We start from the raw sequence: 24,966 nt of genomic DNA on the forward strand, positions 1-24,966 counted from the left end.
TTTAAAAAAAAACTATTTGTAGTATCAAAACCCCATTATTAATGCATTTGCATCTGGACTAAACAGTATTTTAATGTTGTAGCTGTTGAGATGGACTTATTCTTACTTATTTGAATATTATATGCACTGTAATCTATAAAAAATATATTTTTATTCTACAGCTTGACCAAATAGTTCATGTAGTATCTTTTCAGAACAACCTTTGGCACTAAATTCACATAATATGGTGCAAAATGTATGGAGTACAAAGTGTTAAAAATCATAAACAGAAACACTAAAGTAAAGAACAAGTACTTCAAAGTTGTACTTGAGTAAACATCCCTAAATATTTTCCACCAACTCCATTAACTTGCAGTGCAGAGAAGCTTTTTGCACAATCTTCAAGTAAGATATGTTCCACAAACACACTAGTCATTTGTTCCCCACTCTGACCCATGCTGTCCATAATATACACAGGTTAAAAAAAAAGAAAAGGCATTGGGTTATTTGTTTCACACTCATACAGTCACTCACTCAATCGCCCTTTGGTTTTTGGCATGTGCATTGTCTTCTTGAATATTTTTGTTCCTTGGCCAGCAGCGCAGAAAATATACTGTACATCTTCTCATGGTTGATGCACATGAAAAGAAGAAATCACTCAGTGGTTGTTTTCCCGGCAGATACATTCATTTAAGCATCAAAATATCAGAATGGTGTCCTCATCAGTCCTTTTAAAGGCTGTTCAAAGTCTTTGCACTGCTCACTCCTCCTTTAGCCTCCTGGCTGTGCTCAAGAGGGTGAGGGGAATGAAGAAAGAGGCTGATGTGGCGAGGAAACAGATCTGCGCTCCAGCTATCCAGTAAACTGTGAAGAAAACACAACGATTAAAACAAGCACATAGTAAATACATTGAAACATCGGGAAAGTAATTTAAATGATGCTGCTTCAAAGAAGTTACTTAAATGTGAAATAATTGGATTAAAAATCGTATCGGTCATATTAGGAAAGCTTGCTCACTGGAGGAAGATACAACAGGTCCCAGTGCTCTGGCTAAGGCGCCCAGACTACGCAGGATCCCCATCACTGTGCCTTTCTGATTGGCTGAACCTGCAGACAATCAGCAACAGTGCACAGATTTATATATATATACAATGAAAATGGCTTGTGGGTTAATGAAAATGGGGTTTTTTTGGGGTTAATAATGAATGAGGCTCACCGTGGTCAGAGACCAGCGTTGACAAGCATGGAACTACTATCGCAGCCGCTGTGACAAAAAGGAGAAAATATGATGACATTAATTAATCCTTTTGATGAATACATATTTCATAATTTCAGAAATATCTTAATTTCTTGCATTGTCTATGGTAATCACCCTGTTGCATACCACCTGTGTGATGGTATGTTGTGAATTTAACCTGAAAGTCTCTACATTATTACTACCAAAATAGCAGCACAGACTAGATAAAGGAATGTCAAATTAGAAAAGGGAAATTCATTATTCACATAAGTATATTGCAGACGACCTTTGCATAGTATGTGACTATGTCTTGGTTTGGTGCAGCAACAGAAATATTTTTCTGGTGTCCTGATGATGTTAAAATTAATCTCTTCAGAGCTTACTGTACTCCTTCTCTATACTGCCCTCTTGTGGGTTAAGTTAAAAAAGGCAAGCATTCACAAACTTGAGGTTGCCTATAAAGATTGCCTACGAATTTTGATGGGAAAACCTAGGTGGTGCAGCGCGAGTGAGTTATTTTGTCAAGTGCGTGTAAATACATTTCATGCTCTGTTGCGGAAATTGATGTATAAATTCATCTGTCCACTGAATGACACAAAATACTGTCTTAATGCTGTTGTCCAATCCTGGTCTCAGTGCTGTGAGATACCAGTCAGCCATGTGGAAACACTGGTATGACTGTCTCTTTTAAATTTGTATGTGTGTGTGTTTGTTTGTCTTTTTTAAATGGACCTTGAGTCTAATAATAAAAGTCTATCTATTCCAACACAATCGTGTAGCTACATAGTAATGGATTTAACATCTTTTAACATGGCATACAGTCTGTCTTATCACTGGTTTTCTAAACATAAAGTGAACATGAACACAACTCACCAAAGGAGTATAATGCCAAGCCGGCGTAAAGCATCATTATATTCCACGATAACCCAATGAGAATAAATGCTGGGATTAATGTTATGATTGCCTAAAAGGATCATAGAATTGAGTTCAGTGTACAAGACAATACAATAGAGTTGTGCTGTAGTGCTGCTGTTCTCATGTAAACAGACTCGTACCAAACGAACAGCCTTGATATGGTGCCCAGGTTTGATTCTGCGAGCGTACCCCCCCTGGATCAAGGCCATGATGACGCCAATGAAGAAAAACATCTTTCCCTGCTGCATACTGTTGGGAGAAAAATGCAAAAACTGCTGTTTGGATGCATTCAGTACAACTCATGAGTGAACACAGCTTTATCTCTTGAGTTTTATTTGTACCTTGTGAACTGGAAGCGCTGGTGAGTCAGAAAACTGAGTGTGAACTCCAGACCAGAGAAGAGGAAGAGGTAGCAGAAATAAACCAGGCCCAACACTTGAAGCTTCTGCATTTCTGTAAAGACATCCCCGCCCCATTGTCAGCTTGCCAAAGTTCATTCATGCTTCATAATTGGGTCAAAAGGGTGCAAGCCTCATGCCTCGCACAGGAATCCAGTACGTACGAATACTCACTTTCTTTGGAAGGTGGGTCTTTTGTCCTGGCCACAGCAGAGAAATAGAACAAAGACACCGGGTTCAAGAGGTCTCCGGAGTCCCCGAACTCAGAGGACGAAGCCTAGGATGAAGCGGGAAGAAAAACCAAGAGTCAAAATAAAACTTTATTGACCTACATAGTGTAAAAATGCCTTTGGTTACCTGAAAAATAGCTCAACAGATAACATGTAACATAGGTAGTGTAGTGTCCCTACAGTACACATGTTAACATTACAGATAAAGTATACATAAAGTAAAGCATAGATATAATATAACATACCCTATCACAACATACCAATATGGTTTCCACATTATTTTTCTTGCTCATTCCTATTGCTGCAATATGGTGACCAAACTAAGTTCAACTGGTGTGAGCATGAACCGACTGTACTTGATTAACAGCTCCATCACCCTTGTCTCCACTGTGAAGCACAATTAACACCATAGTCACAGTATTTAGCACTCTGAATTAAAGAGCAGCATTTCCTTTCTCAGCTTCAACACAACAAGACGATGTTTGGCAATGTATCCCCTGGTTGCAAAACACATTTTTGAGTTTATGATCTCTCCACAGTGAAAAATATGAATGAATGCAGATATAATTCAAGCCAAAATATGTGTATTCCCCCTCTAAAAAGTTTCCACATCACACTAAGTTTCATTAGATGGCACAAAGAAACTCTCCCCTTCAGCAGATGGATGTGAAATCAGACCTCTAGTGTCAAACTCTGCTGCACATCCATCACCCTGCATCTGTGAGAAGCTCAATCGTCCAAGTGTAGCAACAAAAAACACATTACATTTGGTTTTGTTATATCAGACAAACTTTCTGTCCAAGAATTGCGTGAAAATGTCCAGTAGATTGTGCTACAGCTGTTACCAGCAGCTGCTCAGCCTACCTTTACATTAAGACTAGAAACATGGGGACATAATTAGCATTACATGGCTTTATTGTGGGTTTACATTACCCATGTTTTTAATTATGTGTTGGTTTAGAGTAGTGACTTCCATGAAATACTGCACACTGAGCTTTAGGTGTACTGTCAGGCAGATTTTATACGTTAAGAGCTTTATTTGCTCTTTCTAGTCTTTATGCTAGGCTAAGCTAGCCTGTTTTTGGCTGTAACTCCTCCTCCTTTAATATCATTCACCTATACCTGGTAACCAACTAGAAATTCTGCTTTGGAAAAACATATTGCAAATAAGTGACTGTTCCTTAAAACTATGTGTGAGTTAGTTCATCACTTGGCAGTGTGTATGTCTCCGCAGCTGACCTTGACGTCTTTTGAGAGAGTCTCTGGCAGCATGAGCCAAATAAAAAGCAGATCAGCAGCACTGAAGGCCAAGGCGAGCAGAGCTGGAGTTTCGTAAAAGACATTTCCTGTTGTTTTTGAGCTGACGGCAAAGTAGGCTCCCATCAGAGGCCCCACGGTGAAGCCCAAGGAGAAGGCGATGCCAATCATTGCCTGGTCAGAGGAGAAGAAGATAACAACAAAGGGCATGAGCAGTATTGTTTTCACAACCATGCAATGTGAAGGTCGGAGTCACAGTGTCCTGATAGATTTTAAAAAAAAGTGAATAAAGTGCACGTTAAGATATTTACTTTCAACAGTACATTCCCCTGAAACAGCCACAAATGTCTGTGCCTACCATTCCTCGATTTCGGACTTTTGGGCATGGCATGTCGGCTACGATGGCGGTGCAGAGGCTGACGTTGCCCTTACAAATGCCCCCAATTATCCGAAACAAAAGGAACATGGTGAAGCTCCGGGAAACTGCCCACACGGCGTAGGAGGACAACAGCCCTAACTGGAACAACAAGGCACCCAATTAGATCAGAATGGCATGGCTGTTATGTCTTTTCCACAAACTGTGTAATGATATCATTACACTGTTCCTTCTGAAAGGATTCAAATGTATATATTCTTAAATCTATATAAATAAAATATAATACACATTACACAATATTATCAACAAGTTTAGAAATGATACTCACTGTGGTAAGGATGAGCAGGGGCCGTCTGCCATACTTGTCTGACAGAGCACCAGTTATAGGTGATGAAAGGAACTGCAGCAGCGAAAACAGTGACCCGATCAGACCTGAGGGAGTGAATTAAGGAGCTCACATATTAAACCAGTGACCTGGAATGAACCCCATTTTTGCATGATTGCAATTCTATTTTTACTTGATCGCAATGTCGTGAAAAGCAGAGCTATATATATAACGAGTTGCCCAGAATGTTAAACCAATCAAATATGTACTGTACCTCCAAACAGGACGCTGTTGTACTTCTTTTCCATGGGAATCCCAACGGCCTCCCGGAACCAGTCCACGATACTCTGCAGAGACTGATATACAGCATCCTATCCAGCAGGAGAAATAATAAAAAAAGAAACAACAACCAAAAATTATAACATCACACACAGGGACAATATGAACAACACCAGGAAGGAGGTCAACTCAGCATGAGTCAGCTTCGGCAGATTCCCCCAACACAGCCCACTGCTGCTAATCTAATCACTCATTACGTTCTTTTATGAAATAGATGACTTGCACAGAGGCCTCTTTGTTAGAAGGAGCAGCATCACATTCTGCACGTCGTCTCTCCTGCAGATCTGAGTCAAAATCACTTTGCAGTTGAGGTTTAACACCAGTTCCAACCCCAGCCGGGCACAGGTGTTCATGTCATGATACATTTAGGATCTTATAATTGTGGGTGAGCTGCCATGTACACAGCTTGTGTTTTGTTTACACCCTCTACATATTATTCTCTCAACGTTATGTTATTGTTATGTCTGTCCTGACAAGTACATTCATTTAAAAGTGCATTTTAAGTCATTATACTGATTTAATAGCATAACCAGAATAAAGTGTGTCCAAGCTAATTTCTGTCAGTACGATAAATAGTAATGTTGTGACAGTTTGTATTAATTAAATTCAACCTTTATTCCCACTCTGTACATCAGTTTCCATAATTACAAATAGTTATTGCACATTGTTTGTTCTTCTATGTACTTTTCATTTATTTTCTTTCCTTCTCTTTTCCACTTCTCTCTGCACTGAGCACTTGTATTTATTACTTGTATGTATTTTTTGTATTCTGTACATGTATTTCCTCTGTATTTGGTTTTATGTAGAGCGTCTTTGAGAGCTGTAAAAGCGCCGTATAAATAAAATGTATTATTATTATTATTACAGCCTACCCATGACACGCTACATACGTTTAGTGATGATGCCATTCATCAATAATATTATGTATTTTTCTATGTTAAATGTATCATGAAATTCTACCGACGACACTTAATGTAATTTCTTTAACAGCAAAACAAACAATATTAACAATGACTCACCCCTGTTTGTGCATAATGGTCCAAGATGGACGGCAGCAGAGGTAGAATCAGTGTGAATCCCAGCAGGTCCAGCAGCAGGATGATGAACACAATTTTGATGACCTTGGAGGACGAGCCGCCATCCTCTGCAGATTTGTTTACATCTGACATTCCTCCGGCTGAATCTCCCTGTTTCTTCTGATCCTGTTCAGGAGTGAAACACAAACAGCTCCTGTTAAGAAGAGCTGAGCAGCACTGCCACGACACTAAATGTGCTCGGGTAAGTTTACAGTAGTTGACAGTAAAAAAAGTCTCTTTTTATCTGTAGGTACAGGAACAATTAAAGCCTCAAGGAAGTACCAAATAAGACTTGACTTGACTTCACAGGTGTGTAATTTCCTTATCATTTCCTTGAAGGTTTCCTGGAAAGGAGTAAATGACTAAATGACTAGGGCAAGGACATGAAAGACCTGCCCAAGCAAAATATTAAACCTTTTGTTATGATTACAATAATACTCTTCTGTCTATTGAAAACTGTACTGACGTGCAGCACTATCAGAAAATGTACACTACACTACTATCAAACTAAGTTGTCGGCAGTGGTGGAAAATTGTATGTACTAACATTGGAGGTACTTTTTATTCACTACAATTTTCTATTGCAGGTTACTTTATACATATCATATAATATACTTCTTACTCCATTACATTTTTCTGACTGCTTAAGATAGTTACTTTTTAGATCAACAGCAGTTACATAAACAGTGTGACAGAATAATAAGTAGTAGCTATACACTGAATTGCTGTTCATGTGTTAACACCTTTGTTGTAATATTCAAATAACATGAAACTCTGAAAACACTGTATTTACCTGTAAGAGAGTACTTTACAAAGTTGTGTTGCTGCTTTTACTGTGCCAATCCTAAACGTTTACTAAGGGCAATATACTAGGCTACATTCAATCATTTTCCATTTACTACATCTGCTGAGTGTAGGTGAATGAGGAAGCAGAGGTGTTGCCCAAGGAAGGAGGAAATAATTCCTGCAAATGCCACTGCTGAGAGCAAACTTTAACCTAGTCTGTATGAACTACACAGTAAATGCATTGACTTACAGTGTGTAACTAAAACTGTCTCATTTAAAAAAACAAACAAACACACACACCTACGCACATCTTCTCCAAGTGGTTGCTTTGGCGGATTGTGATATCGATCCATCTGAGACTGACCAGTATTCAGCAGCATCACCTCTTTTCAGACATTTTTTAACAAAGCGATCAGAAGAAACAGGTTTTTTACTTACTGTATTTCCGTAGACTCGTAACTCGGGACCAGTCTTTGCTCAGGACCCACGAATAACACTGACTGGGACAGCTCTACCTCTTTCTCTCATCAGTTCATGATTATTAGTCCACACCAGGAAGCGGTGTCCTCTTACACTTGGATGACAAGAAGTGTCGTAACCAAACCGAACGCAACACGGACCGAGGTGCTGCATTCACGTGATCCCCCGAAGCTCGTATTTTTGTGTTCTCGATTCGCTGGTCACAGTTCCCCGTCTACTACAGCGAAAACACAATGCTTTTTTTTTTTTTTACATTAGTCAATCTGGACTACCAATTGGACAATGCAGACAACGGCCCCAGAAAGTCACAGTTTTATTTGAATAATCACAAATTTGTGAGGTAAAACTGTACAGATTACATATGAATAGCTTGTATAGCTAAACTGGGGATATTACCTTAATAAAAATCTGATCACCAGTTCTGTTCCAGACAAGCATTTCATTGTTCAAGGGAGGGATTATTAGGCACATGAAATTATAACAATTAATTAAAAAAGAGAGGAAAAGTGTTGATTCACTCCTTATTCAGTAGCTGTGCATGTAAATTTACTTGATCAAAGCACAGTCTTGGGGTATGTGGGTCAGATGCGGCTAAACCAGGTCTCCACCATGATTAATATTAAAAAAGATAGTCAGTATAATAGTGATAACTTATTTGGTCTGTTGTTAGTGGACACACGAGCAAATATAAATACACTGGACTACATTACATCAATGGCAACCCTTTCAGGTTGTGCAAACAAATGTAAATGCTATATGGCAAAAGATAAAATGTAAAGAAAAGTTTATTTTTGTAACAGGTTCACTGAAAAAATGCAGGAGAATCAAATATCCAACTGCAGTGAGGGCAGCAAAAGCATTTCCACCAGCAGTGGCACTGAGGTTGGTACAGTTCCTAATATTGAAACATCTCTATAACAATATCAAACAGTGTGAAGATTTTTGTGTTTTACAGCATATTATGACAATGTGTCACATGTTTTGCAGTTACCAGCTTCGTTAAGAAGTTTTATTTATTGGGTAGCAAAATTAAATCACACTCATATGTACCATAAAAAAAAGAAGATATCGATTCAAAAAGGTTTTAAAATCTACAAAACATGAAAAAAAAAATGCATTTGTTTAAGTCATTTTCAAATACACAGTACAGTAAAAGAGCACAGGACGGTTCCTGAAAACAAAATTAAACTTCCCAAACAAGAAACATCAGTGGAAGGCTAGCTGCTTCTGCCACCGGCAATGTCAGGAGAATCGTTACAACCCATGTCTCATAACGTGACGCGTCAGTTCAGAGCTGTCTTTGAGGTTTCGTCCACAAAACCCACAGGTATAAAGTTTTATTTCTGTAACCGATGGGCACAGGACTTCAGCAGCTACACTTGTGGTTGTCTCTGAACCTGAAAAACAAGAGGAATTAACTTTAAAACCGTAAAAAGCCAAAGAAGTTTGAAAATCTGGCATGTTGCAATGGGGCAAATCTGGTATTTTAACTTGAAAGCTTAAAGGGATAGTTCAACATTTTGGCAAATTGGCCCATTGCCATAATCGCTATAGTCATAGCAGTAGGTTCGTTACCTTTAATTGTCGGTGCAAGCTATTTTTAGAACGGCGGAGCGAAGCAGCAGGCTGCTCAGAGCTACGCTATGGAGGGAATTTCTTGGTTTCCCTCATCAAACTCATTAAATACACAATCCAACAACTCCAAAACGCTTTTGTGGACAAGTTGTGACCTGCACATTCTCCACGCTATGAGATAATAACAGAACGTTACGAAACTGAGCCGTTTTCGAGGCAAATACAGAGACTGCTTACTGAAATACTGCCCCCAACGGGAACGCGCATCAGCAGTTTTGCATGAATTTACCTCGAAAACAACTCTACTGTCTGGTAACGTTCTGTTATTATCTCATAGCGTGGTGATTGTGCAGCTCACAACTTGTCCACGACAGCGTTTTGGAGTTGTTGGATTGTGTATTTGATGAGTTTGATGAGGGAAACCAAGAAATTCCTTTAGCCTCCGTAGTGTAGCTCTGAGCAGCTCACAGCTCTGCTCTGCCGTTCTAAAAATAGCTTGCACCAACAATTAAAGGTAACGAACCTACTGCTATGACTACTATAGCGATTATGGCAATGGGCCAATTTGCCAAAATGTTGAACTATCCCTTTAATTGTCTCAATCAATCAAAAGGTTAGGGTTCCTTCAATTATAAATCATTCACTTCTTAGATACATTACTGTGATCAAATTCTTACTTTTGTGCGCACTGATCTCGTCTTCTTCCTCGTGTTCCTGGTCCTTGCATCTGTCCCCACTGTCTTCAGTTACCATCTCGTCTTCTTCCTCCTTGCAACTCCCAAGAGGTGTTGGGTGATCCTTTAGATATTCATTCTCGAGCACTGGCATTTCTCCATAAGGGTCTGTCATCTCCTCACTGTGCGTCTGAACGCGCTCAGGCTCTTCTTTGCAGTTTGTGAGCGAGACAGTTTGTGAGCTCTTAAGATTATGGCTTATCATTAGTTGCACACGGTTGGGTGACAGAGTTAACAAATGCCTGTCGACTTTAAAACGCTCATTATTATTTGCATGTGCGTGATTTCTCTTCGACTCCGCATCAACTTCAAGTTTCGAGTTACAGGACACAGCGATGCTTCCTCCTTCATCCGACGACTCATGTAGTGTATCGTCTCCGCGGTCCGACATGGCGCTCTCCTCCTCCGTCTTAATCGCTCTATCCTGATCTGCCTTCGGGAGCTCGTCGTCTTCGTCCTTATCCAACAGGAGAATGTGACGCAGGATGTCATTTTCAACCCTTTCCTCGATGTTCAACGTCCTCTGCTGAAGCTCCTTCTCATTTAACTCGTGGGCCTCCGTTCTGTCGGTGATTTCACCGCATGTTGTTGAACTACCTTCTGCTGCCTCCTCTTTTTGCTGTGGGGAAATGATGCCACCGTCCTCATAATGTCTCTCTTGAGGTTGAGCCTGGTTCCCGTGTCTCTCTGGGCTGCTGCATTCATCAGACTGAATATCTGCAATGTTTGCGCTCTCAGCATCTGACTCCACTTTAACCTCCATCAAGTCCACGCTCCCTGCTTTGTGGCCTTGTGGGTCCTGTGATGATTCCTTCATATGAACTGTAGTTTTCTCCTCTGTGTTACTTTCTGCCAGGTTCTCGGCTTCATTATGGTCTGTACCAAACTCTTCTGTTTCTACATCCTCGCTGTCATCGTTGTGGGGCTCAAAGTTTGCTGACGTTTCCTCCTGCATCACCTCTTTTGTCATCGTACCAACGCTTGCCACCTCCAGCTGATCGAGGCTGACCTGGCCCACAAGCTCGTGGTTCCGCATGACCTGCACAAAAGAGAAACAAATGTCAAACTAGACAGCACCTAGAGAGAAGATTATAGCCCAGAAACAATTTCAGAAACTTAGGAACCTGTGTTTCGAGCAGCAGTGGCTCCCTGAACCCCTAAGGCAGGGAGGGACCAGCTGAAATGCAAGCTATTTTCAGCATTTTTCTTTTGGGAGCCAACACAGTTTTGCAGGTGTGGTAGAGGAACAACCCCAGAGGCTGCTGTCTGGCTACCACAGCCCGAGGGTTCAGTGAATTTTTACATTAGCTTTAAAAACCTAAAACAAAGACAGTGGCAGTGTTTCCCTTTAATCATTCAAATTCTTGCACTGTGTCATTTCTAGACACAAAAGAATTCCAGCGATGCAAAGTCGGCTTCAGCATCAAATCCTCACCTGATGCTTATCACTCAGGTGGGCCTCCAGGTCGCTCAGCAGAGCGCAGTCGAAGTAGCACAGCCGACACTTATAGGGCTTGATGTCATCGTGCTTAATCATGTGCAAACGCAGGTTTTCATCGCTGCCGCTCGTGAAAGTGCATTTGTGGCAGCGGAAGACGACGCCATGGAGGTAACGAGACAGCTTCGATCGGCGCACCTCTATTGGCACAAGACGCTCATCTGAAACCAAAAAGAAAACAAATAATACTTGAGTATAGCATGACAGATGGGGAAAACACTGAATCCTGTCCATCATCTAACCTACCACGATGCAAGACGATGTGATCGATCATGCTGTTCTTGGTCTTGGTCTGGTAGAGGCAGAAAGGGCAGCGGAGGAATCTCTGTTGAGTAGCCTGTGCCTGAAAGGTTGAGTGACCCATCTCCACATGCATATCCAGGATTTTCCTAAACACAGGGGTGGACAGAGAAATTAAAACTCATCTGTTACTACACCTAACACCAAAATAACAATTATGTTAATTGTCTTATTGAGGAGAATTTCAGATTAAATTGTTACGCATGAATGAAGCAATGTGTACCTGAGTTTTTGGGACAATTTATGATGTTCAAAAAATATTGCCAATTGTTTTGTGTCCTTGGTGTCCTTGTCTGCAGTAGTTCTCACACTCCAAAGAAAAATTCATAAAAGACAGATACTGGTGGATATAACTTACCTGGAGCCAGTGAAGAAGTCACAGTCCCTACATTTGAGGATCTTCTTCCCGTGGCGGTTTGCGTAATGCCGCCTCAAACTTGAAATGTGTCCGGTGCTGAAAGTGCAGGACTCACAGTGAAGCAGACTGTTCGACTGCTCGAGCAGCGCCGTTTGCTGCAGGTTCGAGGTCTGTGCCACCAAATTGTAGTTGTTCAACTGTCTCTGCACATCCGGAGGCTCCAAATACAGGGATTCTGTTAAAGTAAAACAAAACCTTGGACCCTCAGTATGGCCACTTTGATATAAACAGTGTGTTTAATATGCATTTTGTTAGCTATATAAATATTAGGATTTATAAAACATAGGAGGGACAACTTGCCATCAGCCACGTCAGGTTCTTCTTTAGGCTCAGCCAAATAGTTATGGTCCTCTGATAGATTAGGAGGCTCCTTTCTGCTCGTATGAGCCCCCTCCGTTTCTTGGTTATCAGTTTCTGCAGAATCCACAATGACATCTACGGGCATCCAGCATTGGCAGACAGAAAAAAAACATCTCATGAAATGCAAAGCAGCAACAAGACAAGGTCAACAGATTAGACAATACAATACTCAAACCCTTTTCTCTTTCTTTACAACACAGCAATGCAACTAGTAACAGTCAAAGCACAATGTGCATTGGAACAGCCCACGTGAAAGAAAACGCTTGACTTTGATTAAAGCTGTAATGTTGCTCACCCTGATGTTTTTTTGTAAAATGTGTCCTCCACAGGTCCAACACGGTCGTGCGAAAGGAGCAGATAACACATACAAAAGGCCTCAAGGTCCCATTTTTGTAGAGGAGGTATTTGTCAATGCTGGAGAGACATTGCCAGAAAAAATATTAAGTTGGATACAAATATTAAGTTGGATACAATCACAATTAGCTTATCGATTACTGAAGGCACACTGTGGGTTCAGGATTTCAAATTTGTGACATTCACTTTATGTTGTACTGGTAACCTAAGTAGACATTATTAATAATCTTCACAGCTATCTGAATATGTGTAATGGCACTGGAACATGGGGGATCTCTTCTTGTTATTGTAATCACTGGAATAGCATCGTTTTTTTATTACGTGAACAAATGTGTGACCAATTTCAAATGACTTATATAATGAAAGGGCAGTGTTAAACAATAATTGACCTGATTTTTACATTTCTGAATGCTCATACACCCACCAAAGCTTATTCTTACCTCTGCTTCTGCACTGAGGTAGGCAGATGGTTCAGTTTCTTAATGGCTGCCAGGGCTGCATGGCTGCGCTCATGTAAGCGCAAGCCTTTAAGAGAGTTGAAGTTCCTCCCACATGGTTTGCATCTGTGTTTGTCCTGTCTTGTTGGAGAATTGAAGCTCTCTTCTGGTGTGACACTCAATGGGGCCAGCTCCTCCACAGTCTCTAATATGGGCAGTTCTTCTTCCAAACCAGGCTGGAAATAAGACATAGCAAGGTTCATCAACTTTTAAACGTACTTGTGTAGCTCAAGCATGTAACAAAAGATCAAGAATATAAATGATAATATGGGCAGTGTCGACTTACTTCAAAGGATGTGGCCTCCGGTGTTGTGGTAATGACAGGCGGTGCGTTCGCTGCTCTGGCTGCCTTCGCCTTCTTCTTCTCCCTCGCTGCATGCCGATCAAGGTGGTGACACAGTTTTCCAATTCCTCTAATTTTTTTTCTACAGTGGGCACATCTGTAAACTCCTCTGTAATTCTTAGATGGTTCTGACAACACGATGAAGTCCATTTTGCAATGAAAAACACTATAGTGGGCAATGAGCAGCTGCGATGAGTCAAACAGCAGGTTTGGACACTTCTTACATTTGACCGGTGCACCTTCCTCCAGCATAGCTTTGTGCAGGTAGCCGCATTTACGTTTTGTATAATTCACAAGCAGCTTGTATGTGGTGAGAGGATCCAATTTGTGAGCGTTTTTGTAGTGACATTGCAGGTATTTTCGACAATTACCAACATAGGAGCACATGGCGCACTTGTACTGCGATTCCTCATTTTCCAATGACACCTGATATTTCTCAGGTGAGGTCGGCTGTTGACTGAGGTCTGCGTTTGTGGTTTCCATTGCTGTTGCTGTTCCTAAACTGTCGCTCTGGTTTTTTATAGCCAAAGCCTCCAATACAGAGTAGCCCGAGTCATAATGAGCCTGTTTTTTAGTCTGTGTTTTAGTGTCCATCGAGTGTCCAGAAGCTGCTTGACCAGCCTGTTTGCGCTCCATCTCTTGATGGGCTTTCAATTTTGTCAATGTAGCATAAACTTGGGAACATTTTTTACACTTGTACCCTCTTTCATTTGAACTCCTTCCCTTCTTACAGCCGACCATATTGCTTACAACTATTTCATCTGTTTTAAGTTCATCTGCCCTGGCCACAACAGCAGGATGCTTCATTTGGCAATGAGTGAGTATTCCATGGGTGCAAGCATTCACATACGGACAGCGTGGACACTTGAAAACCATTACTCTTTTTTCTGTGTTAGGGTCAGGCTGCTCTGGGACGCGTTTGCCAACTTCAGCACGGTATTTAAGGAAGGCATCCTTTCCATGTTTCCTTATAATATGGTTTTCCAGATACTTTTCTGAGAAGTAGGGAGAAAAGCACAGGTTGCACTTGTAGGCATAATCTCTTAGAACAGCATTGGATGCATTCCTGTGCTGAAGTTGCACATGGCGACTGAGTGCTAGTTTGTTGGTGCAAGTATAACTGCATTGCTGGCACTTAATCCGTGTAAATTTTTTTTTAGATAGAAAGGAAGCCTTTGATACTGATCCTTGACTGCTGTGGTTATTAGATTGTTGTAGTAGGTTTCTTATAACCAATGGTTTAAGAGCTGGTTTGAGGTCATTCTGCACAGTGTCATTATGATCCTTCTCACGGTGTTTATTGAACTTCTCCAGTGTTGCATGGATTTGAGGGCAGGTTTCACACATGTACCCCTTAAATTTCAAACTCTTACCATTGTCTTTCAAACTGTGTAGATATTTTTCATCCACATGAGTACTGTCTACACTGGAAGGTAAGGTGGGATGTTTCATCTGGCAGTGAGTGAGAACTCCATGATAGTTGGTACTGATGTAGGTACAATGTGGACAATTAAAGACATGGACACGAGTTTGTTTTTGTACTAGCCGCTTGGCCGAACTTTTACACCAAGCGTCTAGGTGTTTCATACCATAGTGAGTCTGGAGACCATGGTGGGTGTTAAATATTGCAGGGCAATAACAGCACTTGACCGATGAAGGAGATTCTGTCGCTACACCAGATAAACGAAGTGACCCACGAGATCCAGGAGGTACTTCTTGGGTGACAATTGTCCCTTTCATCTCATTGCGTTCCTCCACATCGCTGTTTTCACTTAGTTTCTCACTGGTGATGACATTCAGGACTGAGCCGTCATCTTTCACAGTCCAAGGATGAACAGCCCGGTAGTGGTGTGCCAAACTTGACATTGAATTACCTCTAAATGAACATGCTCTGCACGAATGCCTCTTTGTTTTATTTTGTCCAGATCTTTGGGATGGTAAACTGCCATCAGTACAAGCACCGTCGCTCATAGCATCGATGTGCTTTGTCTTGACATTCTTGTCTTCAGGGGCGTCTTTGTCAGGACCAGCATATAACTTCCTGGATACGTACTCAAAGGTCATTTCACGTTCTGGGTGTTGTTCATCGAAGTGCTTTTGGACTGCTGCTGCAGTTTCGTGAGAGAAAACACAGGTGTCACAGTGATAGCCTGACTGTACCGATCCATGTTTATAAAGAATTTGTAGAATTTCATTAAGTGTGCGATTTGAATTGTGGCTTTTCCACATATGCCTCCTCATAACACTAAGACCCTGACATCTGAAGAGGCATTTATGGCACTTCAAGTCCCCTGTTGTTTTTGTAGCTCTCATAGATGGTGACGCTGAAACTGACAAGCCCTTGGAAAGCGTCTTTGTTGTCGTTTTTTTTTTCTTTCCTTTTCCCACAACGGATGCATTTTTAGCTGCTCGGCTAGCAGTTGTTCGAAGGAGCGAATTCTGTGCCTGTTTGAGAACCTCCAAGGTATACCTTTGGATCTGAGGGGACTTAACCGGAGCCCTACGATGACTTTCAAAGCAATGCTTCAACATACGGTCCATAGAATTGTGCCTATAGTTGCACAAGGGGCAGAACTGCATATCTTCATCGCCTTTATTCAGAATTGGGAGAGGTAGATTAGAAGAGGAGGCACACTCTTCTGTCTTCGATTTTTTGATTTCATCACGAATCAAAGCTGTGTGTTCAAGTATGGTTTCTAGAGTGGTATTAATCCGTTGGTGCGCTTTGTTTTGATGGTTAATCACTCCTTTTAATGTTGGATTTCCAAAGTTGCACTTTTGGCAGTAAAACAAGTTTTCGGCACATACATAAGGATTAGATATCGTCACTGAAGCATCTCCTACGTTATCTTCTTCTGGGGCCTCAGTTTCACTTTGCTGTTTTTTCCACATGTCAGCACTATACCTCAAGATGTCCTCAGTGTTCCTCAGGCCATGCTCAGCATGTTTCACCGTATGATGGCCAGCAACACTTTTGGCGTTGGTACTGGAATAACTGCAAAACTGGCAGTAAAACAGTTTATCTGGTGAACTGGAGGATGAATTTGCAGCAGGTGTCTTTCTGTTAGATTTGGGAGTCTTTGTTTTGCTTCCCTGCTTTGCAGTTTTCACTTTCTCAGGTTTGGGGGACTCTGTGTTAGAAGCGTCTGGTGTGCGCTTGCGTTTCAAAGTCAATGAAATCTTTCTCTGTTGCTCTGCTTTTTTAGGAGAATCCAAGATGTTGTTCTGGGGTGTATCGTTTTCTGTTACTGTGACAGATTTCTTGGGCGTCATCTGTGATGTGACATTAGCTGATTGTTTGATTTTGTCAATTGTGACTTCTTCATCTGGATGACTTTTTTGATAGTGGACATGCATGACAACAGCTGACTTATGACTAAATTGACAACTGTTACAATGATATAAAACCGTGTCTGACGCTTTCGAGATAGGATGTTGGGAAGGCTGTGCATTTTTGACTTCCTCCTCTTGAGCCACTGAGTATCTGTAGTACAACAGCGAATTATTCACTTTATGATTCGGGTGGTTTTCCTTGTAATGTCTTTTCAATAGATTCAATACATTGGATGTAAACGGACACACAAAACACTTGAAAACCAACTTCAGCTCAGACGACTGCTTTGAGAAAACATTGGGGGCCTCTGGGTGATTTTCTGCGTAGTGTCTCTTCAGGTCAGCAACATTTAAAAACTCGACGGGACACTCCAGACAACGAAAGGTAGCACTCTGATCGCTCTGATCCTTAATGTAGGCAACGGTATATTTCACGTAAGGGTGGTGATTCCGGTAATGGATAGATATGGCTTTGGTGCCCATATCACTGTAGTTACACTGCTTACAAAAACAGAGTTTGGGGTTTTCTGTGTCTTCATTTAACAAATTAGCCATCTTTTCTTCTTCATCCTCACTAATTTCAAACAAAAAGTCTGTGTTGCTTGATGTCTGATTTTCTTTTTCCTTTGCTTCCTCTGGCAGCATTTCCTGTTTTTTACTTAACTTTGCTTTTTTAGCAGCGCTACCTAACGGTTCTTCATTGCTCCTCTTGCCCCATTTGTTAGGAGGGTTTTTTGTTACTTGTTCCACAGGCTCTGGTGGTGTCAAGTCAGGAATGGCAAGGTGGTTATCCAGCAGAAATCGGTTAGACCCTTGTTTAGTGATATCAATCATGGACTTTGCAGTGACCTTAAACACACCACTGCTCTCTGGGCTGGAGCATGACGGAGATTCTTTCAGAATTAGGGTCTCTTGCATCTCCCTGCTCTCTACAGGCCGTGGGTTCTCAGATAACTTCAATGAGGGTTTCCCTTGTGATCCAGATGATGGTAGAAAGTACTTGGTGATGGTTTGCAAAGGTCTCTTGTATGTTTTCAGATCCTTCGATGAGTTAACTGGGCATTTAGATTTTGGGGTAGATTTTGCCTCTGCACCTTCCTTGTGCTGTTTTGTTGAAATTACAATTATTTCGGTTTCTTGGTTTTCCGGAAAAGCCGGATTTACTATCCCATTCTGGTTTTCTGATACTTTCTTACATCGCATTTCATGTTCGGTCAAGTTCTCTTGGCTGCAAGCTTTAAAATCACAATGCTGGCATTGAAAATTTCCCAAAGTGATTCTCTTGTTACCGGTGCATACTGTGATAGTCTCATGGTGTTTCAGACCAGCTTCTCTCAGAGCCGTGTCGACATCAAGGCTATGCACAATGTTGAGATGCTCAAAAAGGTAGACTTTGGATTTGAAGATGATCGTGCAGCGATTACATGGTAAAGACTTGACCGGGGATGTCTCTGGGACAGCCTTATTGTCAGTTATGTGTCCAGAGGTGGAAAAGTGCACTGAGTCTGAGGAGGTGAATAAAGGATAACGTTGAATACCGAAAGTAATATGATGCGCTACAATAACAGAAAAACTAAACGTAGTAAATACCTTGTTGCATCTTGCATTCCTCTGAAGGTCCAGGAGATCGGAAAACCAAAAACACAGCAGTGACACACCTAGAGGATTGAAAACAAACGTTGCATTTCTCAGAGTTTACAAACATCCACGTGTTTCGTTCCTGTTAGACTTTACAGATGTCGCAACTGAGGATTTCTGCAAACCAAACACGGGTACGGGCACATCACACTGGTATTTAACTTTCAGTTAGTTAAGTTCAACAGGAAGGAGTCGTAAAATCGACACCACACAATGGAAAAGACATGTGCGTAAATACAACTTGGAGGAATACATACCGCTGCGCACAGAGTTCGTGATAAGGCGGGCGAGAAAAAGGCAGGATGGTGTTTACGATGCGATGTTTTGAACCCTTGTTGCGAATAACATGAAGAGACCGCACGTTTCCGCCATTTTTCCCGCGACTACAACTCACTGCTTCCTCTGCAGCGAAAAACCATCAATGAACTCGGACGGACCACAACTTCACTTCCGCCCGAGAGTCGCTTCACCTTCAAAATAAAAGTCAGTGAATGCGCTCACAAAGGAGGAGTTCAGTTATGAATTAACTTTATTTAAACGATTGATAGATTATCCAAAATAGATTAAAAAAATATGTGATCGACTGTTTTAGCGTACACATGTAATGTAATTAACTGTCGTAGCAGCTCAAGGTGGATAGGTCATCATTATACCATTCATAAACGTAGGTTTATTTCCACATGCATTGTAGGAAACGTTAACCAATCAGTGTGGCTTTATTTCCGACTTTCCATCCACAGCCCCCGTTGCTTTCGTTTTAGTTTGGCCTGTTTTCCTTCAAATTTATTTCAAAGCAGGGTACGTTTTATTTATTTATTGTTTGATATCAAAATTTCGGCAATTTCGGTAACGTTAACGCCGTAGAAAAGGGAACTGAAAAAGAATGTCAAATTATTATTGTTGTTTTTTTCGTTGATATTGATACAGACATCTATGAAAATGACAATAAATATTTTTTATGAATATGTTTTAATAGTGGTGGGTAGTAAGTGTGTTCGTCTGTCATTGGTTCCGAGGTTGAACCTGGTTTCACCCGGATCGACATCCGGCGTACAATAACAGGAAACTACAACAGTAGTGTCGCCAGCCACCGGTGTAGTGCCCTCCGTCCTTCAAAATTAATTGTCTCTCATCTGTATCTCACAGTGTATGTTGGTTTCACCCTTAAAGTTATTTATGTAACGTTATTTACGTATTTATTGTGTTAAATGCAGGTTAACATAGAGGGGTATTAGTTGAGCCTGTTAGCAACATTCATTCATTCTTCAGAGAAGTGCATGGCGATAATAACGTGTCATTTTCTGTATGATTCTGTATTAGTTATATTATCTCAACCCTCACAGTAGATATAAATGAATAGACTATTAATATACTTAACTAATGCTGCAGGCACACAGCTAAGAGGCTCACATGGACCTGTCAGTCTCTTTGTGCATCTGATTCAGTGTAGGAACAAAAGGAAATGCCTGCTCAAGCAAATCACCCCTCCTCTGTGAAAAAAGCCAGTGTCAAACCTTTGTGTGTGTGTGTGTGTGTGTGTGTGTGTGTGTGTGTGTGTGTGTGTGTGTGTGTGTGGTTTTGTTTGTTTTTTTTGTGTATGTTCAGGGGTGACACTGACACCGAGGAGAAAACCACAATGCCAGTCTGACTTCAGGGACCCACCACCATGCTCCCAGCCAGGCTGAGCAGCCGGCTGCCTCTGGCCGGCCTGAGGAGGACTCAGCATGGAGCCTACCCTTGTCTCTACTCTCTGGCAGACTGCCTCCTCCATAACAAGGAAGGGAAGGGGCCTAGGCATGGGCTCGGTTTGGACTCCGGCGTGTTAAAAAAAGGAGTGTTTTACAGCCAGGGTGCAATCCGCCCATCAGTCAGACTACGTGAAATTCAGAAATATGGGACGAGGCCGTTCAGTTTATCAGCTGCTACGATTGTGAATTCAGCTCCAGCGCCCGTCCAGCCATACCTCCGACTGATGAGGCTGGACAAACCCATCGGTTTGTACATTTTGTTTGTAATGAAAGTCACATCTGGAGTACATTTAAGTGACATACAGACAGTACTGTGCAAAATGTTTTAATTGATTAGTTTCATTGTTTTTTGCTCTGACCACTTGCCACAGTTGTTCTGTGAATCGAGACTACCTCAAAGTATTTTTGTCTCTTGATGTAATCCCAGAGTGACTCCTATTGGATTTGTACACAGAGGAAATTAAATTTATTTTAGATGTTACTTTGTTACTTCATGTCTTCGCCTGGATTTAAACCCCACAGGACTGACCCACTTTGAATTCAATGTGAAGTTTAAGTTTAACCCTCCTGTTGTCCACCTGGGTCAAGGAAGGATGGAAGGAAGGAAGGAAGGAAGGAAGGACGAAGGGAAAGAAGGAAGGAAGGCAGGAAGGACAAAGGAAGGAAGGAAGGATGAAGGGAAAGAAGGAAGGAAGTCAGAAAGGGAAAGATGGGAGGAAAGAAGGAAGGGAAAAGGGAAGGAAGGAAGGGAGGGAACAGATTTGTTCTAGGAAGGAAGAAGGGAGGAAAGAAGGAAGGGAAAAGGGAAGGAAAGAAAGATGGAGGGTCAATTGGATCAAAAGAGGAGAGAAGAAGAAGTAAGGACAAAGGGAAGGAAGGAAGGACGGGAAAAAGGATTGTGGAAAGAAGGAAGAGAGAAAGGAAGGAAAGAAGGAAGGATGGAGGAAGGGAACAAATTGGGTCAATTTGACCTAGAAGCACAACAGGAGGGTTAAGTCAGTTTAAATTGTTCTGCTGTCCTCTTGTGTAATACACAGGTTTTGTTGTGTGTGTGTGTGTGTTTTATCACAGGGACATGGCTGCTGTATCTCCCTTGTACATGGAGCATTGCTCTGGCTTCTGACCCCGGCAACCTCCCACATCTGGGCATGCTCACTCTGTTTGGTACCGGTGCTCTGCTGATGAGAGGAGCGGGCTGCACCATCAACGACATGTGGGACAAAGACTTTGACAAAAAGGTGTATAAAACTCACATACAGTCATATTCTGGTATTTATATTACAAATGGTTTGATTTTACTGTATTTTGTTCTTTTTCTCATCATTATCATTGTTTTTATTATCATGCAGGTGTCCCGGACAGCCACTCGACCCATTGCCTCAGGGGAGATCTCTCAAATGCAGGCACTCGTCTTCCTCGGGGGGCAGCTCTCTCTTGCACTGGGGGTTCTCTTGTGTCTCAACTATTACAGGTACAGTCAATGTTGTCTAGTTCATACAAAATATTGTCTTTTTTGTTCAACAAGACAAAAAGACAATGTTGTCTGTAGCGAGCTCATATACTCAATGGTTTAACAGTATTTGACCCAAAGCTTTGATTATGTTTCTCACAGCATAGCTCTGGGTGCTGCTTCATTGTCTCTAGTCGTCACGTACCCGCTGATGAAGAGGATCACATATTGGCCACAGTTTGTGCTAGGTATTGCCTTGTACTATAACTGTAATAAGATTAACTGTATAAGAGTGCCTCAAGAATCGTTTAGTGCTCAGTCTAAACGTGGATCCGCTCCTTCTGTTCAGGCCTCACCTTTAACTGGGGAGCACTGCTCGGCTGGTCCGCTGTTAAGGGCTCCTGCGATTGGTCCGTGTGCCTCCCGCTGTATTTCTCAGGAGTGATGTGGACGTTGATATATGACACCATATATGCACATCAGGTGAAGTGGACGGCAAACTTTTTAAATGGCAAACACCATCTTATACATTTGAAATTAAGAGAAACACACTGTGACATAATGTTTTACCCTTTGTATTGCTATATTGCACACCACCATTTTAGCACAATGTTAGCTTCAGATTGCTTTTCTGCACCAGTTCAAGATGCAAACTATTCCCTTGTTTTTATTTGATTGCAATCCAGAGATGGTAGTTTAGTGTTAATGCTGTGCTCACAATCAGAGATAGGAGTTGAATATGAGTTTCTAATGATTCATCTGTGAAAATAGAATTTCATTTCATTTTGATTTATTCCATTCATGGTATACATTCTCACATGGTTGCACATAATTTACATAATGTACACATTGTCACCATGAATGAAAAGGAGCAGGATGAAGAAAACTTATAGTACCTGCCCCTCTCTGTTGTTACAATTACATTGGCTTACTTCAACACCAATATTATACTCTGTTTCAAAATATTAAAAATGATGAAACATAGTAGTGACAAGAAAACAAACAAAATAGCAGTAGACACCACTTGTCTATCTTTCCTTTTTTCCCCTTCTTTTTATCTTTCTCCTTCTTTTTTTAACATTTTTTAAAAACATTTTCTTAAACTGAGACATACTTGTACAACTTCGCAATTCCTTGCTTTGTGAATGCCATAATGTTATTGAATGACACTCACTTTATTCTTTCTTTGTTAACCAGGACAAGGAGGACGACATCAAAGTAGGAGTCAAATCTACTGCGTTGCGGTTCCAGGAGCAAACCAAACCTTGGTTGAGTGGATTCACTGCGGCCATGATGTCAGGACTTGTTGTAGCTGGGATCAATGCTGAACAGACTCTACCTTACTATGCTGTTCTGTCCACAGTGGCCACCCACCTAACACACCAGGCAAGAAATATGATTTTACAGAGTTTGGAAAACATGTTTTTTTTTTTTTTCAAACCCATGACCAAGATTTTTTGGTTATTATCCTGACCCGACATCTCACAGTGTCTCTTCTCTTCTCTCCTTTAGATTTACACATTGGACATCAATAAACCAGACGACTGCTGGAAGAAGTTTGTCTCAAACAGAAACCTTGGACTGCTGTTATTTTTGGGCATTGTTGCTGGCAACCTGTGGAAGGAAAGAAGAGAAACTTTGCTGCAAGATGAAGATGCAGATGTCAGATGAGTGACATAAACAGCCCAGACTAGCACATTTTATTACATTTACAGTACATCACATACTGCATCATTACGGAGTACCCAGATAAATGTTGTGCCCTGAAAACACAATTTAAAGAATCACATTTAACTGTATTTTGAAATAAAATAATAAACTCATTTTTACATACTGTATATAGTGAACTACTGTGTTCAAGCCCTCATATCAATGTAATTGTGCGTCATTGGTTATTGTGCACAAAAACAAACAAAAAATAACAAATTTAACCTCAAATCATTTGTGAAGTTTAAACATGTATTTCTATTTTTGGTAAAATCACATTAAATGAGTTATTTGTGTATTTTGCTATTGCTCCATGACCCCTAGAAGCCTTGAATTAAATTAGATTCCTTGATTTCTCTATTCACCAAGAGCTTTTTCCAGTTTTTTTTCTTTTATTTATGCCACTTATGTTCCTGTACTGAAGTTAGCGTGCTAACCAGTTAATTTCGGACTATCTTTACTTAAAAAAAAATAACTGTAGGGTTCAGGCTGTCCTGAGGAAGAGGCATTGCTCACAGCAGGGCATAATATAACCTCTTGTCTTGTAAATGACTGAAGCTCTTGGCAGGACTGGTGAGTAAACAGCTGTAAATGTTCATCCTGGCTCATAGCATTACCAAAAAACTCCCAATCAGCTCCTGTTGCCCTGCAGTAACCAATCTCTGACCACTAGGGGGAAGCATGACTCATATTCACTTGATGAACGTAACCTGAGTCACTGTGTCAAGAACTGTTGAGCAAATTATCTGGGTCTTTATTTTCACTTTCTTTGTGAGTCACTGGGTTACATTTCCTTTGGAGTAGGTAATGTTTCCTCATCCTGCCTGAACTTGTTTAAGATAAACTGCCTATTGTTTTATGAGAGGAGCTGGTTAGTTGGTGCTTTTTCCAAGTTTATTACTGTGTGTTGCTTGATTACTATGATGCCAACATCAGAAATATCAGTTAATGCAGATTTAAATTAAGAATATGCTATAGCAGAGATCAATCTAGTGGCCATAAATTTTAAGTATTTTTAAGTCCAGTTTATTTCACATTTCAGCTACATCGTTTTCTAAGATTACCCAAGACAAACAATCATTTGAATAAATGATCATTATCTATCGCCATTCAAGGAATAACGCATTTTATTTTACCCTTTATCCAAATTTGCAAGTTATTGTTAATTGGGCATGATGTGATTTCAATATTCATTTCATATATTAGATCTATTCTTTGTCAGAACATGCAACAATTCAAACACATATATATCATATATATATATATATATATATATATTCATTCATTCACATTCATTCACTTGGATGTTACAGATAAATAACATGACATAAACACACAGCATAATATAAAACCACATTAAGGATACATTAAAAGTATTGAGATTGTATGATTATTATTATATTATAGTCTTTCCTACATGCTGAAGTAGATGTCTCTCAGTGAAGCCAGTTCCCAGCCAGTCTTCTCCTGATTAGTCAGTGATTCTGGTGACTTGTTATGGGATGGCAGTTGCTTGCTGAGCCAGTCCAGTCTTGTTGCTTTTATTGGCAGCCACCAAGAGTACAGTACATTTCATGCCAAAATGTTTTGTAACAAGATATGGCCAGAATACAT

General features: G+C 40.8%; 3 protein-coding genes across 3 annotated transcripts; 1 reads left to right on the forward strand and 2 right to left on the reverse strand.

Annotated features, from left to right (window-relative positions):
• Positions 1 to 470: 470 nt before the first annotated feature.
• Positions 471 to 7,487, reverse strand: slc75a1 (solute carrier family 75 member 1). Its single transcript, XM_085785977.1, has 13 exons — positions 7,356 to 7,487; positions 6,076 to 6,258; positions 4,992 to 5,088; positions 4,721 to 4,824; positions 4,375 to 4,533; positions 3,999 to 4,190; positions 2,704 to 2,806; positions 2,473 to 2,584; positions 2,272 to 2,380; positions 2,090 to 2,180; positions 1,196 to 1,243; positions 997 to 1,086; positions 471 to 843 (listed from the first exon to the last, which is right to left on the reverse strand). The coding sequence occupies exons 2-13, from the start codon at positions 6,223 to 6,225 to the stop codon at positions 740 to 742; spliced, it is 1,359 nt and encodes a 452-aa protein (XP_085642103.1). The 5' UTR covers positions 6,226 to 6,258; positions 7,356 to 7,487; the 3' UTR covers positions 471 to 739.
• Positions 7,488 to 8,019: 532 nt separating this feature from the next.
• LOC146981041 (zinc finger protein 462-like) lies at positions 8,020 to 18,862 on the reverse strand. The gene is made up of 11 exons (XM_085785978.1): positions 18,705 to 18,862; positions 18,400 to 18,467; positions 13,420 to 18,314; positions 13,077 to 13,309; positions 12,578 to 12,696; positions 12,223 to 12,357; positions 11,863 to 12,097; positions 11,451 to 11,593; positions 11,142 to 11,365; positions 9,650 to 10,745; positions 8,020 to 8,794 (listed from the first exon to the last, which is right to left on the reverse strand). Exons 2-11 carry the CDS (start codon positions 18,407 to 18,409, stop codon positions 8,652 to 8,654), a joined length of 7,233 nt encoding a protein of 2,410 aa, XP_085642104.1. The 5' UTR covers positions 18,410 to 18,467; positions 18,705 to 18,862; the 3' UTR covers positions 8,020 to 8,651.
• A 635-nt stretch (positions 18,863 to 19,497) lies between these two features.
• coq2 (coenzyme Q2 4-hydroxybenzoate polyprenyltransferase) lies at positions 19,498 to 24,310 on the forward strand. The gene is made up of 8 exons (XM_085785980.1): positions 19,498 to 19,594; positions 20,053 to 20,441; positions 21,267 to 21,433; positions 21,545 to 21,666; positions 21,808 to 21,893; positions 21,995 to 22,128; positions 22,843 to 23,031; positions 23,158 to 24,310. Exons 2-8 carry the CDS (start codon positions 20,114 to 20,116, stop codon positions 23,314 to 23,316), a joined length of 1,185 nt encoding a protein of 394 aa, XP_085642106.1. The 5' UTR covers positions 19,498 to 19,594; positions 20,053 to 20,113; the 3' UTR covers positions 23,317 to 24,310.
• The last annotated feature ends 656 nt before the right edge of the window (positions 24,311 to 24,966 follow it).

This window comes from Trachurus japonicus, chromosome 9 (genome assembly GCF_045865225.1).
Source record: "Trachurus japonicus isolate A0001 chromosome 9, Traja_1.0".
Lineage (NCBI taxonomy): Eukaryota > Metazoa > Chordata > Actinopteri > Carangiformes > Carangidae > Trachurus > Trachurus japonicus.

Excerpts from the sequence above, each read along its gene's own strand:
- LOC146981041 (XM_085785978.1), bottom strand. Across the intron at positions 11,366-11,450 it reads TCACATCGTCTTGCATCGTG|ATGAGCGTCTTGTGCCAATA; the intron begins GTAGGTTAGATG and ends TTTTGGTTTCAG. Across the intron at positions 10,746-11,141 it reads ACCTGAGTGATAAGCATCAG|GTCATGCGGAACCACGAGCT; the intron begins GTGAGGATTTGA and ends TCTTTTGTGCAG.
- slc75a1 (XM_085785977.1), bottom strand. The coding sequence starts at position 6,225 with ATGTCAGATGTAAACAAATCTGCAGAGGATGGCGGCTCGTCCTCCAAG. Across the intron at positions 2,585-2,703 it reads AGACCCACCTTCCAAAGAAA|AAATGCAGAAGCTTCAAGTG; the intron begins GTGAGTATTCGT and ends ATGTCTTTACAG. Across the intron at positions 1,087-1,195 it reads AACGCTGGTCTCTGACCACG|GTTCAGCCAATCAGAAAGGC; the intron begins GTGAGCCTCATT and ends GATTGTCTGCAG.
- coq2 (XM_085785980.1), top strand. The coding sequence starts at position 20,114 with ATGCTCCCAGCCAGGCTGAGCAGCCGGCTGCCTCTGGCCGGCCTGAGG. Across the intron at positions 20,442-21,266 it reads GAGGCTGGACAAACCCATCG|GGACATGGCTGCTGTATCTC; the intron begins GTTTGTACATTT and ends GTTTTATCACAG. Across the intron at positions 22,129-22,842 it reads ACACCATATATGCACATCAG|GACAAGGAGGACGACATCAA; the intron begins GTGAAGTGGACG and ends TTTGTTAACCAG.